The sequence below is a fragment of the Fopius arisanus genome, unplaced genomic scaffold (genome assembly GCF_000806365.1).
Source record: "Fopius arisanus strain USDA-PBARC FA_bdor unplaced genomic scaffold, ASM80636v1 scaffold00060, whole genome shotgun sequence".
NCBI classification, from domain to species: Eukaryota; Metazoa; Arthropoda; class Insecta; order Hymenoptera; family Braconidae; genus Fopius; species Fopius arisanus.
Genome location: NW_011887799.1, coordinates 682,251 through 695,786, shown reverse-complemented (window position 1 = coordinate 695,786; position 13,536 = coordinate 682,251). Strand labels below are relative to the sequence as shown.

The 13,536-nt window shown below is 38.2% G+C and overlaps 5 protein-coding genes and 1 long non-coding RNA gene across 7 annotated transcripts in view; 4 read left to right on the top strand and 2 right to left on the bottom strand.

The window, feature by feature from the left end:
• LOC105268767 (uncharacterized) overlaps window positions 1–5,605 on the top strand; it is a 32,736-nt gene extending 27,131 nt beyond the window's left edge. Inside the window, exons 9-11 of the mRNA XM_011308584.1 lie at window positions 157–243; window positions 2,854–3,432; window positions 4,703–5,605. Coding sequence (XP_011306886.1) covers window positions 157–243; window positions 2,854–3,432; window positions 4,703–4,846 — 810 coding nt within the window. The 3' untranslated portion in view covers window positions 4,847–5,605. The remainder of the gene's footprint in view (window positions 1–156; window positions 244–2,853; window positions 3,433–4,702) is intronic.
• On the bottom strand, window positions 3,461–4,695 carry LOC105268755 (uncharacterized). The gene is made up of 2 exons (XM_011308568.1): window positions 3,803–4,695; window positions 3,461–3,665 (listed from the first exon to the last, which is right to left on the bottom strand). Exons 1-2 carry the CDS (start codon window positions 4,036–4,038, stop codon window positions 3,587–3,589), a joined length of 315 nt encoding a protein of 104 aa, XP_011306870.1. The 5' UTR covers window positions 4,039–4,695; the 3' UTR covers window positions 3,461–3,586.
• Window positions 5,606–5,674: 69 nt separating the features above from the next.
• Window positions 5,675–8,842, top strand: LOC105268754 (uncharacterized). The gene is made up of 2 exons (XM_011308567.1): window positions 5,675–6,067; window positions 6,216–8,842. Exons 1-2 carry the CDS (start codon window positions 5,763–5,765, stop codon window positions 8,725–8,727), a joined length of 2,817 nt encoding a protein of 938 aa, XP_011306869.1. The 5' UTR covers window positions 5,675–5,762; the 3' UTR covers window positions 8,728–8,842.
• Window positions 8,843–9,539: 697 nt separating this feature from the next.
• On the top strand, window positions 9,540–10,403 carry LOC105268752 (uncharacterized). Its single transcript, XR_892367.1, has 2 exons — window positions 9,540–9,634; window positions 9,789–10,403. It is a non-coding gene; the product is annotated as an uncharacterized lncRNA (long non-coding RNA).
• Window positions 10,386–12,078, bottom strand: LOC105268753 (odorant receptor 46a, isoform B). Of its 2 annotated transcripts, none has more exons than XM_011308565.1 (3): window positions 11,787–12,078; window positions 11,005–11,719; window positions 10,386–10,805 (listed from the first exon to the last, which is right to left on the bottom strand). In XM_011308565.1, the coding sequence occupies exons 1-3, from the start codon at window positions 11,922–11,924 to the stop codon at window positions 10,465–10,467; spliced, it is 1,194 nt and encodes a 397-aa protein (XP_011306867.1). In that variant the 5' UTR covers window positions 11,925–12,078; the 3' UTR covers window positions 10,386–10,464. The 2 variants fall into 2 exon arrangements, with proteins under 2 accessions (XP_011306867.1, XP_011306868.1); XM_011308566.1 differs by having other exon boundaries at window positions 10,451–10,805; window positions 11,122–11,719.
• Window positions 12,079–13,214: 1,136 nt separating this feature from the next.
• Window positions 13,215–13,536, top strand: part of Etf-QO (electron transfer flavoprotein-ubiquinone oxidoreductase) — a 7,778-nt gene continuing 7,456 nt past the window's right edge. The window contains exon 1 of the mRNA XM_011308563.1: window positions 13,215–13,433. Within this exon, the coding sequence (XP_011306865.1) occupies window positions 13,400–13,433 (34 nt within the window). The 5' untranslated portion in view covers window positions 13,215–13,399. The remainder of the gene's footprint in view (window positions 13,434–13,536) is intronic.

Genomic DNA, 13,536 nt, shown 5'->3' with positions numbered 1-13,536 from the left:
ATTTGGACTATCACGAAGAAGAGATATTTCAAAGATTCTATACAAGCCACAAATTGTCGGACGGTTTTGATCTTATCTCTACCGATTTATCACTTAATTATAAAGTTGTATGATTCACCGAATTCTAACTAATGTTATCCACTCCTTATCTTTCAGCTAATGGAAGAATTCAAACGTGCCCATCAGAAAATGTTCAACCAAAATCAACAAAAGATTCAATCATCAGAACAAGACCAAAAAAAGGTAAATCTCCCATTGATTTGAAAGAGTAGCATTTTTTTTTATCAATTTAATCAACATCCTCCTTAATTATATCAACTCGGTCAAGGAACACGAGACAGTTCGATAAGCTACCGCTAACGTCTCCATCCAGAAGAAATAGAAAAAAAAACAAAATCGTAAATTTCTCCACTTGACAAGTCCAACCGCAATTACCATTATTACCGATACTCCGGGAAAATTCAGTCCAAGGACGGTGGAAAACTTATGCAACGAGGAAATCCTTCTAGAGGCTCAGTAAAATAATAAAAAACGAAAAATCCGTAAACAGACTATCTGATCTCAAGTGATAGCGTTTAAATGCGTCTGCGTGGTAACAAGTGCATTGGCTTTACGCTAAATTGTATAATAGGAGACAACGGACCGTTGAATTGAAAAGAAAAACTTTCACTGGTTTTTCATTTCTTTCATTGAAATAGTGCCGATGATTTTGCGGTATCGCGTGGAATTTCCCAGGCCAAGGCGAAAGGTTTATTTATTATTTTCTCTCCCGCGAAATTGAAGTGCACGAACATTTCTCATAATGAAGAGAATAAGTAGAATAAATAATATAATTTCCGGGAAATTATATAGAGAATAAGAAAAATTTTCTCTCTTAACCCTTCAACGAAAAATGTACAAGAAAATGAACAGTATAAACGGATGATAAATTTTATTGCAAATGAAATTCAAAAGACCATCGCGTCATCAGGTGATAACGTGAGGCATTATGCCTTATCACCAGCACCAGTGATGAGGAAAATATCTGACGAGTTGTTTGTACTTTAGGTGTGTAAGTTGCCACATGCATTCTGTGGGCTACACCTACGGATTAAATTCCTACTGACACATACCATTGTTGTGTATCAAATGTACATAAGAATCAAACGAGATAGTGAAATTAACACCTTATAGTTATATTCCCGACATTCGTGCCGCCAGTCTGTATCCTGTACTAGATCAATTCACCTCGGTACTTTAATTGATCATAATTTTCAGCAATTACAACATTCCAAGTTATTTATATTCTTCAAAAAATTATAACTTGAACATGAAAAAAAGTAAATGTATATCTCGTTTAAATAATTCTGTGCTGAATTTATTTGGCGAATTTTATTATAATTGAAAGGCAGTCGTGAAATTGGAAAGTGCAAATCTAGTTGGTGTGCCATAATTAATTAACGAATTGAGACATGGTGTGACCGAAGGGGGAGTGGGAGAGACATGTGATCGATTCTCATGACCAAAGTCATATTCAGTCATGTGAGATAACTGGGTTTCGTGTAATGTACGCAGATTTGGTATTTTTTTTTCTGTCGCTTCGTTGGGTTTCTCGAGACTCTCGTTGACAGATGTAAAAAAATAATAGACAGATTACGTAAGTTGCCAGTGTCTCGGGAAAGATCGCCGGTGACTTTCCTTGAGTTCGCCCGACAGTTGCAATTGATATTTGTTCTGGACAAGTTTGTTATGCGGAAAATTGAGCATTTTGACTTCCAGTGTTTTTCATAATTCTAATTACTTACAGCTCGATAGATAAAAAAAATATCGGAACAATTGAGATCATCGCGTTTTGGATTCTTTATTGTTACGTCTTGTGCGTGTATTGAGCAGGAAAAGTCTGAAATATAGTTTTTATGGAATGATAAGTCTCGAGTGAAATCGTCACGCTCGACTTGGGTGATGAATCTTTTGAGGTAGTGAGAGTGAACTTTCCGTTGCAGTTTGTAGACATAAATCGGTGGATAAAACATTATTATAGTGCATAAACCGGAATCAGTCATCGAGTGTGAACTAAATCTACCGGAAAATGACAATGTGAATTGCAGATTTTTCACGTGGAGATTGAATAGAACTTGTCAGCTTTCATGATGAATGGGAGACAGGGAAATCAAGGGAGACGAGTGCTGGTGACCATTACTCCTTACACTGTCAGTAGAACACGAGAAGAATTTTTCATTTACCAACTTTCAATTTTTTTTTTCTTCTGTTATAAATGTTTGAACATAAAATGCAGCTTTTCTGCTTATTTCTCATTCCTGACATCATTGTATAATTGATTGGAGAAGTTAATTACCAACGAGTTGGAAAGGTTGAATTTCTCGGGAGATTTTTTGCCTAAGTATGAAGAGGTCGACAAAAAAACTTCTTATGGACGTTACGATATTCACATTTTCTATGATTTGCCATGAAAAAAGTTACAGGCGAATTAATTAATCTTCTTCGCCGAGCAATTAATCCTGTAATAAACTTGTAGAACGAAGTAACTCAAGTTAACTCTTCGGTGGTATTTTCCGTAATATTTTCAAGACCAAAGGAGATGGTAAAATTTTTGTAATAACCTTTTTTGGAGCTCTCAATTAACTCTTTAAAAAAGTTATGAACAAAAATTTAATTATCTCCTTCACTTCCCGAGATATTTCCCAAAAATCCACTGAATAGGTAAGTCAACTTATTTCGCGTCCAGTGCTGCACTGCGGGAACAGAAAATTCAGACATAAAATTCGCTCTAGAATTGCGGAAAAGATATTCTCGAATAACTTTCGTCGTGAACAGAATTAATTGACATCGACCAATCCCGCAATTTCAAGATAGAATTACTTTCAGGAGCAGGAGAAGCGGATAAACGGATCAAGTGGTGGTTGCCCACCTCCACCACCTCTTCCCCTTCCCGAATCGCCGACAAAGTCACGTGAAGACGCAGTGGAGATGCAGAGCATCGAGTCCTTCAAGCTGAAAGAGACTCCTAGTCCAGTAATTCCTAAACCACCGCCCACATACTTTTCATCGTCGAACAACACCTCGCCAACGTCAACCCCGACAAACGGTTCTCCACGTCACACAACGATCACCAAACAACCGCATCTCAACGGTAATAAGGATTCTGTAAATAATAAGTATCAAGTGCCAATGGAGAAAAAGAATTTTGTGAAAATTCAAAATTCCAATGGGCCAGTCACAGCCAATCCACCGGGAAAAGTTGCTGTGAGAATTGGAACATATGAGGGGGAGACGAAGCAGCCGTCCAGACTTGAATTTTTACCACAGGGTAGAAGTACTACAGATACAGGGAAGCCTGTTGAGGAAGTTAGTAATGGGCCGGCGGTTTCAAGGCTTCAGAATGAACTCGCTGCTACACTGCAACGATCCAATCTCAGAGAGAAGACTGAACAGGTGAGGACAATCATCAAATCAATGAAACCACATTTTTACGTATTTTATTAAAAGTCGTATCACCAAATTGTCATCTTAAAACTAATATACAGAATCCATTAATAACTCGTCAGCAATCTACACCTAATCCTACTAACATGTAAAACTAATTTACCTAAGCTGAGTAGTCATCCTCTTCGCCTCGACTTTTGATTGAGGTCCAGAGTGTCCAGCATTTTTTGGAGCAGTCCTTCCTGAAAAAATCCCAGCAGCCCCAAATGTGAAAACAACTGGGGCAGGGACACCATGAAGCTCTCTCCTATCACTTCGATAGGACTTCAGTCGTTTCAATGCTGAAAATCTCGTGCATTGATCAAAACCATACGCTAACCTTTTCTCCTTCCTGAGGTGACGTCTGGCGGTGGCTCTCAGGTGAGAATCACCTCGACAGACATAAAACCATTCCTTGGAGACTCGAGCTGCATTCAGAAGTGAATTGGGGTCTAACATCCTGAAAATAGAATGTGTCACTTCTACTGGTAGATTGGCAATTGGATCCAAGTTGGGCTTGCCAAGACCGAAAAGGCTTATGAGATTGCCGAACAATTTCATGCTCCTCGCTAGCATGTCACTGGAAGAATCGACGAATGATCTGCTACGCAGGGATCCAGGCCCTTTATACCTGCACGCCCCTCTCCTATCCCTACTCTATCCTCTCCCCCTTCCCCAAATTTTGTTGACCAATCACAGCTCTGTATTATCTGGATAGACCATCCGTACGGCCAAAGCTCCTCCATAATAATCCATATAAGAAAACCGATTGTAAATGAATTCTGCAAATTTAAATGAATGAATTATTGTAGAGGAATGCCCGTCTGAACGATTATCACAATAATATCACACATTCTAGTGAAAGCATTTGGCAATCATTTAATTTCAACTGATTTATTGTTTTCTCAATTGAGAGGGTATTGCATTATTTCTTGATTTTGAATTTTTTTTAGAATTTTTTTTTGGTGTTTCAGAATTAAAAAAAACAATGATAAGTATTTCTTTGCATTGGAAAGAGTATAAGTGAGACAGATTGAGCTCATAAACAATATAAATATAGATAACCTAAATTCGTCGGGCTGGATTACCCATTCCTAATTTAGGTTATGAGGGGGCAGTCTATTCAGTTAGTACAGAGATGAGTGAAGAGCCTTTCATCAGCCATCAAACTTTTCTGCTATTAATCATCATCTTTTAATGAAAAATTTCGGTGCATTGATTTTGTAATTGGAATTTTCAGGAAAACGGGGGAATCCCCCAAGCATCATCAAGTCCAGACGTTGAGCGTCCAGTGACACTTCTCCAGAGTAACGTAGAGAAGCTAGCAGCAGCTTTAGCCAACAGAGTAACAATCAGAGTCAGCCCCGAGAATGGCTCACGATAAGGCGCTTATCATTGCTCAAACAATCAGCGAGACAGTCAACATTGATAAAACACTGTAATTTAAGAGGTTTATACTCAAATTTTCAATATATCTCTGCGATTAATTAGAGAAATATCCAATAGCCGTGGTGAATTCACCACTGAGAGCTTTCAAAAAAAAAAAATCCAGTGTAGTACAGAAAAATCTTTTACAAGAGGAAAGTATAGTCATAGTAATTCACAATGGTGGCTGAATTTTTTTGATGATACATATACACAAGTATCTAGATGTACTATAGACATACTGTATGAGGTAGGTTAATCTCGTTACCCAAGATATACAATATTGAGTCAAGATTATGGGGAGAGGCAAATCTGCGCTCTCCATACAATGCATAATCTTATCGTCGTTGTAAATTTTTTTACACCAAAATTTGGTACTATCTTTTTGCGCTGTTGCGTGACTACGAGACCATTTACTGTTATTCATTAGTTTTTCTTATTTCATTTTTATACACCATGTGAATTTAAGGATAAAAACGTGTTTTTACAGTATTTATTGCCAACAACTAACAAGATATATGTATCTTGTAATATATTGTAATGATTAAGTTAGTTGTACACTTAAAATATATAAATTTTAAGGCCTTGGCACAGAGTTGACTCATCTAGAATCATCGTCATTATTATTCCAAGGAACTGCTTAATTGTACATCTTAATCATTGCCCATCCGTAGGACAATTATTCGAGATGGAAAATAAAGAGACATTAGATTTATCACGAGAACTGCTTACTTCAGGCAATTCTTTCCAACCTTTTTACATTTTTATTCCCATGAATAATCTTTTGATACTTATTTTTTATTTGTTTGATAATTCTTTATCAATGCCAGGATTATTGGACTTTCTGTCGAAATCTCGTGAGTCTTTATCGTCAAATGGACCACAATAGGATTAAAAAATTACTTTCTTCTGAGTACGATGATTTTTATGAGAAAATCATCATTGAATCGCCCTTTGCTGAGACTACGAGGGACGGACGGGGAATCAGGGAAGTGACCATTGCCCTGAGTTCGTCCAAACTGATTATTGCCTCTGATATATTCCGGAAAAATCAGGGGTTCACATGTTTGCGAGGGGTTGATCCCAGCATTGAGTGCTTTGAACTTGTTTCTGTTTATCCCTTGGAGTTTGTTAGTTTGAGTATTTTCAGAAGAAGAATGAGAAAGACATTGAAGGCCAGGTGGGTAAGGCGCTTTAGATATTTTTCCTCATTTTCCATTTTGGAACTTAACGTAATATATGCCGTGTCACTCCTGATTTTTAATAAAACAGTGAATGCGTAGACTATAAAACGCAATAAAATACAAGAATAAGTGCCATAATTTCAGATTGATCAACGGCCGAGTAACGTACTACGAGCTAGGCGGCATTTATCACCGTAAATCCCGGTGGAGCCTCTGGTGTAGTCAGATCGAGGTTCTTCAACTGCAAAAAGAGAACGGAAGTTCTCTGTCGGAAACCACTGCAGCGAGTTCCTCAAGCTCCACCACTCCATACATTTTGTCGTCCGACGGGGATTCCCAGTCTGTCCCGAAGAATTCAGGGAATCCCCGAATTTGTTCCCTGTGGACGTACAACGGTGAAAGCCAAGATCTGCCTCCCTCGTGGCCTCGCAAGGACATTTACCTCGGCCCGACCTACAACGAACTCGGACACGGTCTCTACGCCCCAATTCCCGTACGTTTCGCCGGTGCTAGTTTCAATGACCTCCAAATTCAATACGAACTGCGCCCAGTGTCCCTCGTTCCACCGCCCCAGAAGTCCAACCATAGCTGGCCACCATTGAAAGTGTCAAACACTAAACTAAAATACCAAAACCACAAAAATACTGATCTCTGTGACGTTCTCTACGTTCACAGGCAATTCGCCAAGCCTCAGAAATCACTTTCCTCCACTTCTCAGGTCCCATCTCACCGCTCTTCTCACCCTGGCCACGGAGACTGTGGAGATTCCAATAGAAATTCCAAAACCAACTGGAACCGAAAGGAACATCGAGAATCCAATCACACACTTGTTCCAAAATTATCGAGATTCGGATTTGGCATCCACGAAAACTGCTCTTCTGGGCTGTACCTAGCACCTCACGAAGGTGATCCAGATCACCTCGTGAAGATAAAGCCCGCTTACAAGCTGATGGATCCCTACAGATTAATTGAGAGTGGAGTAGAGATCTGGGAGAGAGCGAAATCCATTCAGTCAAACATCGACTCTCGACATTCGTTAAAATCCTTCAGAAGATACGGATTAGCCACTTGTCCTCATTTGTTCTTCGGGTTGGGTCCTTGGTCTGTGAATTCCGGAGATAAAATTTCATTTCAGAAGAGATCGTCAAGTCTTGTAAGGATTCGGAGACAACCGGTTGATAATGAGATGAAGCTTGCTGTTTCTAAAAAACATTTGTGCACTAGTGTATCGATGTCTTCTCTGGAGCCTGAGATGTCGACATCAGGTGCCAACACGCGAGGGAAAATTGTCATGTTCTGGACACCCGATTACTGGTATAGGCCGAGAGCTGCAACTGCAGTCTATAAAGAATTGAGGAATCACTTGACATGTCTCCACAATTTTCATTCTGACAGGGAAAAGAATTCTAAACGATCTTTCTTCTTGAGAAGAAAATCTTCCTCGACTGGGTGCCGAGTGGAGAGGGTGAAGTCGTACAATAAGAGTAATTCTATTTTAAACAAGATATTTTCAAGTCGAGACTTGAGACACAAAAAACATCTGAGGAAGTCTGAAGAGGACAGGACAGTGAATCAGCTGAGACGATTATTGAAACCGAATTTCAAGACTACAATCTGGGACCTAGACAGCACGACGTTGGCGAAACAACTGACATTAATTGACAGAGATTTATTCTTGAGGATTCCCTTGTCCGAAATCGAGATAATAATATTCCAGAAGTCTTCAAAAAACGCTCCAAATATTGGAGCTTGGATGGCCTTCAGTCATCGAATTTCATCTCTAACTTCGAGTGAGATTCTGATGATCAAGAAATTGGAAATGAGGACGAGGATGTTGGCAAGGTTCATCAACTCTGCTAACAAATGCTTCTCGATGGGTAATTTCAATTCCTGCAGATCGATTATCGCGGGTCTCCAAAGTCCACCGATTTATAGATTGAGGTCGACATGGAGTTATTTGAAAACTCATCACGCCACGAGATACGAGACCTTCACAAGATTATGCAGGGTTTTTAAGAATTGCAGAATCGATGTCTACATCCGTGCCTGGGAAACGGTTATGATTCGTCCCCCAGTGCTTCCCTATATCGGCCATGTGCTGACAAGAATTCTAGGACTCGACATTGATGAAGAGATTGCGCGAGAAGAAACGCCGAGGCGTTGGACTCAGAAGAACTACGACTGCGGTTGCACATACTTATATCAAGCATCCGAAGAGGAAAAATGCGTGAAGAACCAGTTGACACGTCACACGATTTCATCCATGAAGAGTAAATCTCAGGGCTTGGTGAGGAGAATTCTGTCAAACACAGTGGGAAGAATCATTCAGGGAAGAGGTTTAGCTGGTCCAGAGAAATTTGATGTCTTCTGGGCAGCGAAGCAGCTGATGGTTGCGAGGAAATTTTTTGACCAATGGCAGGCTCAAGTTCTGACGATGAAAATCATCAAAGAGTACGAGATAAAACGTCGAAATGTGGATTGGAGGAGGAAGCGAGGACAGGAGGTCGGAATATGGATCAGTAATTGCCAGAGGCTTGCGAGGGACTACCAGTTTCCTGGGCACTCCTTGGCTTGGGAATTTCTGTTAAAAGCTAGGTACAAGGAGGATAAGGAGAACTTTTGGATTAGCTTGAAGCTCGAGCCACCACTAGGATGATACAAATGGATTTAACCAATGAAACTGAAACTACTATCGAGATATTTCGGTGAAGAGCTGGTGAAGCTGAACATCATTGTGTGAGATTCAGAGATAATGTCTTTCTTTCTTCACAGTGTCAACAATTCCAAGATAATAATTCAGAATTTAATCTGTAATTGAATTGGTAAAGATTCTTTATCATCAGTAATCTAAAAATAAAATAGATTAGACTAAAATTCTGTACCATTTTATCAATTGAAAATTATGAAGCTAGTGTGTAATTAAAGCTAAAGTTCTTCTGCTTTTGATTTTATTTGTCTGATTGATTGGACAGAGAGTAAATTCGTGATTGATTGACAGCAAGGACTTTAATAAGTGCATAGTAATTTCATTGCCTATCTGGGAATTAATTTTTCATATTCTAAAGAACCTCGCTGCATACAGTTTGAGGAGATTGAAAAATCGGTATGCAACAATGCAGGAAGGATTTAAATATAAAAAAACAATTAGGATAACGAACGCATTGAATGATACCCGAGCTTCATGATGTTTTTTCGCACGTGACATGCATTACTTTTATTGAATTGCAATGAGTATTGGGATTGAAGATAATATCGTGATTTCTTCGAACTGTTTTTTTCATCGTAAATTTGTCATTCATTGCTTATATTTACGTGATGATATTTTCATAACAAAACTGAACAGCACGCGGCAGTTCAACAATCACTGAGAGACATATTTTCTTGAAAGTCACGTCTTCCAATCCAAAGTATCCCTTACGAATTGTATAAAGATGTGGGAGACAAGTTTGTTCATGATTAAAATTTCAAGTGTTTCAAGAACTCAATTTCCTGCAGTTCAATTTAGTAGGGCTATCAACGATCTTCGGTTTTTCCAGCAGAGTGTGCAACACTCATAATCTCCGGTAATTTTTATTTTCATTCCTAATACAATAATTTAAACGAGCACTTCGCTGAAATGACCCGAGAGTTTGTGCGAATTCAAGAGTTCCTTCAACTTTAAAAGAATATTGAAGAGTATTCTAAATGTTTCTAAACATTTTCCTTTCATGACTTCAGATTATCATGAAAATGGCGGCCGACCGTATGCTGAGGATTTTTCTACTGCTTTCGTGCATCAGTATTTGCGCTGTATCATGTTATCGCCCCATAAATATAAATTTCCGCCGGGTTGCCACTAGTAGTCGTTTACAGGCGTCAGAGACGCCTAAGCAGGAAGAGAAATTGGATAATAATGATCATGGCAACAATAGTCGTTTTGCATATCATAAAAGTTATGGTCCGATTTTTGGACAGCCGCTGCAGCGAGATTACCAAGTTATTACGATTATTACGATGATAGTTCAGAAATATCTATGTAAACATCTCCTCGCAATTAGTGGATTAATATAAATGCCATGAAAATCTAAGAAAATTGGGTTTTAATATTAAATGATAAGATTTTTTAATGAACCTTTGAATTTTCTACATTTTCAGTTTTCCCAATGTAAGATGGCTCTGAAAATTGAGAATTATTATAGTATATTTGAGAAATTAATTAATTAATCAATAAGACGGAAAATGTTAAGAAGAATTGACATGACTGTTTATAGAGGTTGCATTATACGTCGAGAGAAGAGGGACTTGTTCCCAGAACAAATTGATGATTCTAAATAAAACCAATTTATTATCGAATTTCACATTAATCCTTCATCCATTTATGCTGCGCACACTACATTTACTTGAAAAATACGATCTAATCGTAAAACATGAGCCTTATCACGGAACAATACGACGCCGTTACCTTTACGATATTCTTGAAATTGTCCATATTCATGCGATAAAATTTACCGCAGGTCAGATGAAATGGATCATTCAATTTCCTCAAGATGAAGCTCACATCCCTCATGGATTGTTTCGATAGTGTGTACCATGGTGAGCTGTAAACCTTATCTCGTAAATTCTCCATTTGATTCGTCAGCTTTTCACCCGCATAACAGTACACGAATAATTGCACGTAGATTATCATTAATTCAAACACTGCCTTTATTACCATTGCGATATTCTGGTAGTACCACGCGACGAATGTGTTGAGAACTGAGAAAATAATTATTTTAAAATAATTATCAGTGGTTAAATGAAAGCTGCCGCAATTTTATTTCATTTTCCAACTCGTACTTCAATAAAATTCGACAAAACAACTATCCAATAAATTGTTGTTAATTTTAGAAATGTATTTGTGATGCCAAAGGCTTTCTATTGGATAATTCCGCAGATAAATTTCACGTGCACTTACGTAGAATTGTAACCAGTCCAAGATACAATACCATATGTATCAGTATGATAATGTTGAATGTTCTTTCGAAGAGATTACATAAATTAAGGAGATGATTATGGCGATTTATGAACTCACGGTAAACTTTCTGGGGATTTGTCGACGGATCAAACATAGTGGCATCCGTACCCATTCCTCTATCAACTTTTAGAATTTCAATTTGTCCGCACATATGACTGAGAATTATGAACAGGGAGACATCGAATCCCATGTTACTCAGACTTCCCACAATTTGTTGTACGCAAGTTGCGAAGTAAACGATGAGAAATATTTGGTTCGATGTGTTTGGTGGCAACCAACAGCCGCTGCCCCACGGCAAATTCCTGTCTATTGTATCATTTTCCAAGAGATTTTGATTCAAGATGAAGAATGGAAAATGAGATATTGTCGTGTATGTTAATAACATGCACAAGCTCGTTATCTCAAGGATGAATATAAATCTGCCGATTGCCACCCACTCCATCATAGTCTTGCGGGCTGCGGTATCAATATTCCTTGACCAATCCTCAACAGCTGACTCTAGTATTTCTTTCATATTTCTCCAGTAATACCTGGGCAATATGATTTTAGCAATTGCCACTGGGTACGATAGAACTCCCACTATGGATTCTATTATTTCTTCCGTTTTACCACAACCGGATATCAGATCTATTGCTTGCTCGTACAGCATAATCCACTGAAAATTATCAAATAATAATTTTATGTTAAATCTATTGCGCAAATTATTTGGAATTGTAACTTACGTTTATTGTCAGAACGACGATCATTCGAATTGTGGAAAATATCTCGTGACACTCCAAGGGATATATTCCTAATACTCGATTGATTAATTTGTAAAAACCCAGATCGTATTCTGCGTTGGAATTCCATTTGCCCGTCATACTGATTTTAATTGACTGATGGAAACGTTCGCGAGATTAATAGGAATAATTCTCCGGCGATTTCTCTTCATTCCGGAGAATCGCACGGTGAGTGAAGTTTCATCGCATCCTCGGCATCGAATGAACGCTATTTTTGGGAAATAAAAATAGCAGCTATCGTGGACTATCGCTGGAAGACAAGTGCAATTATGCGTACACCGGGTGGAATTGCGCATGATCATCGAAGAACCGATCATCACGATGAAAGGATTAAGAATTTATATCGTATTGTACCTAGTCATTATGTTTCCCTGCACTCATGAATCGAGAGAATAAGTTATTGAGACATTTCATTTTCTTTCTTGGTAATAGACGTTATAGATAATTATAGAGAGATGATAAAATGTCGAAATAACGGACTAGTGCATGGACAAGAACTTGATGAAGATATTAATTTTATATTCGACATCACAGAGTATTTCCTACCGGACTTCCGTTTTTCATTGTTCGTCTCCTCTACTCGTTCGTTCTCATTGAAATTGTTGAGCAGTATGAAGTTTTTGGAATTACCGAAGGAATTAGATCGAATAAGAAAATATAAGAATATTCGGAATTTATAATTTTCATTAAAAAAATCCTGAAGTGAATATTATTTGTCAGTGCTGCGGTAAATGAAATTCATTCATCAACACCAGTAACAATCAGTAATATATTGAATTTTAAAGTCATTATGTAAAATTGCAAAAAAAAAATACAGATTAGAGAGTAACCAGCGATTGATGTTGAAGTTTTCACTTAGGAAAATGCTCGTACGATGTGTTTCCTCAATTCCATTATTGGCCGATGGACATCAGCCCCACTTTCACCGAAGGCTCGTCTACCCAAGAGACTTGCCACCAGCTGGCCATGCAGATGCCGAGCTACATGTATATTTAGTGATAATAGGTAATGATATTGAATTGAAACAAATATATTGTAAATATATTCACAATTATATCTATTACATTCTCATTGCGATTGCAATCCCTGATTACACCTGCGATACAATACTTTTTCATTTTATTTTAGTGTGCATTTACAATTATATTTTTTAAATTCACATGGCGAGATAGTATCCATCATTAGAATTTCAGTGATATGTCTTGATATTTACTGATAATAGCATGTAGATGCAGATGTGTATGCATGATGATAATGACTTGAAAAGTAGCGCTCCGAATATCGCGCTGCCTCTCTGCGTCAGTTCTGGGAATTTTAATGCGCAGTAATCCTCCACGTTGTCATCATTCAGCCAATGGAGAACGAGGTAAATACTGGGGACCATCAGCTCACTGGTCGATTCCCCTAGACGCCAACCGGTTCCCCGAGAAAGTCGATGCTGAGTAGTTTTTGACACTCTCGGTCAATCCTAGTTATCCTTGACTGTAGTCAGTAGTTAAGGTTAATCTGCAGGTCACCAACAATCAATTGAAGCCGTGGGTTATCAGTGTATAACTATGGCTTCAGCCGCTCTTCACTCCACTCGGTTCAGTGAGTACTTTAATTAATATAATGTGTCAAATATTACGAGTCATCGCGTTTTTCTTATATCATGACAACAATTGAAAATTCAAATTGCTGATTATCGATTGCT

Bases quoted from the DNA above. Each gene is read 5' to 3' on its own strand.
- LOC105268753 (XM_011308565.1), bottom strand. From the start codon at position 11,924: ATGACGGGCAAATGGAATTCCAACGCAGAATACGATCTGGGTTTTTAC. The intron at 11,720-11,786 runs GTAAGTTACAAT...GATAATTTTCAG, and splicing joins TCGTCGTTCTGACAATAAAC to TGGATTATGCTGTACGAGCA. The intron at 10,806-11,004 runs GTAAGTGCACGT...TTATTTTCTCAG, and splicing joins TGGACTGGTTACAATTCTAC to TTCTCAACACATTCGTCGCG.
- LOC105268755 (XM_011308568.1), bottom strand. From the start codon at position 4,038: ATGCTAGCGAGGAGCATGAAATTGTTCGGCAATCTCATAAGCCTTTTC. The intron at 3,666-3,802 runs GTTAGCGTATGG...GGATTTTTTCAG, and splicing joins CACCTCAGGAAGGAGAAAAG to GAAGGACTGCTCCAAAAAAT.
- LOC105268754 (XM_011308567.1), top strand. From the start codon at position 5,763: ATGGACCACAATAGGATTAAAAAATTACTTTCTTCTGAGTACGATGAT. The intron at 6,068-6,215 runs GTGGGTAAGGCG...CCATAATTTCAG, and splicing joins AGAAAGACATTGAAGGCCAG to ATTGATCAACGGCCGAGTAA.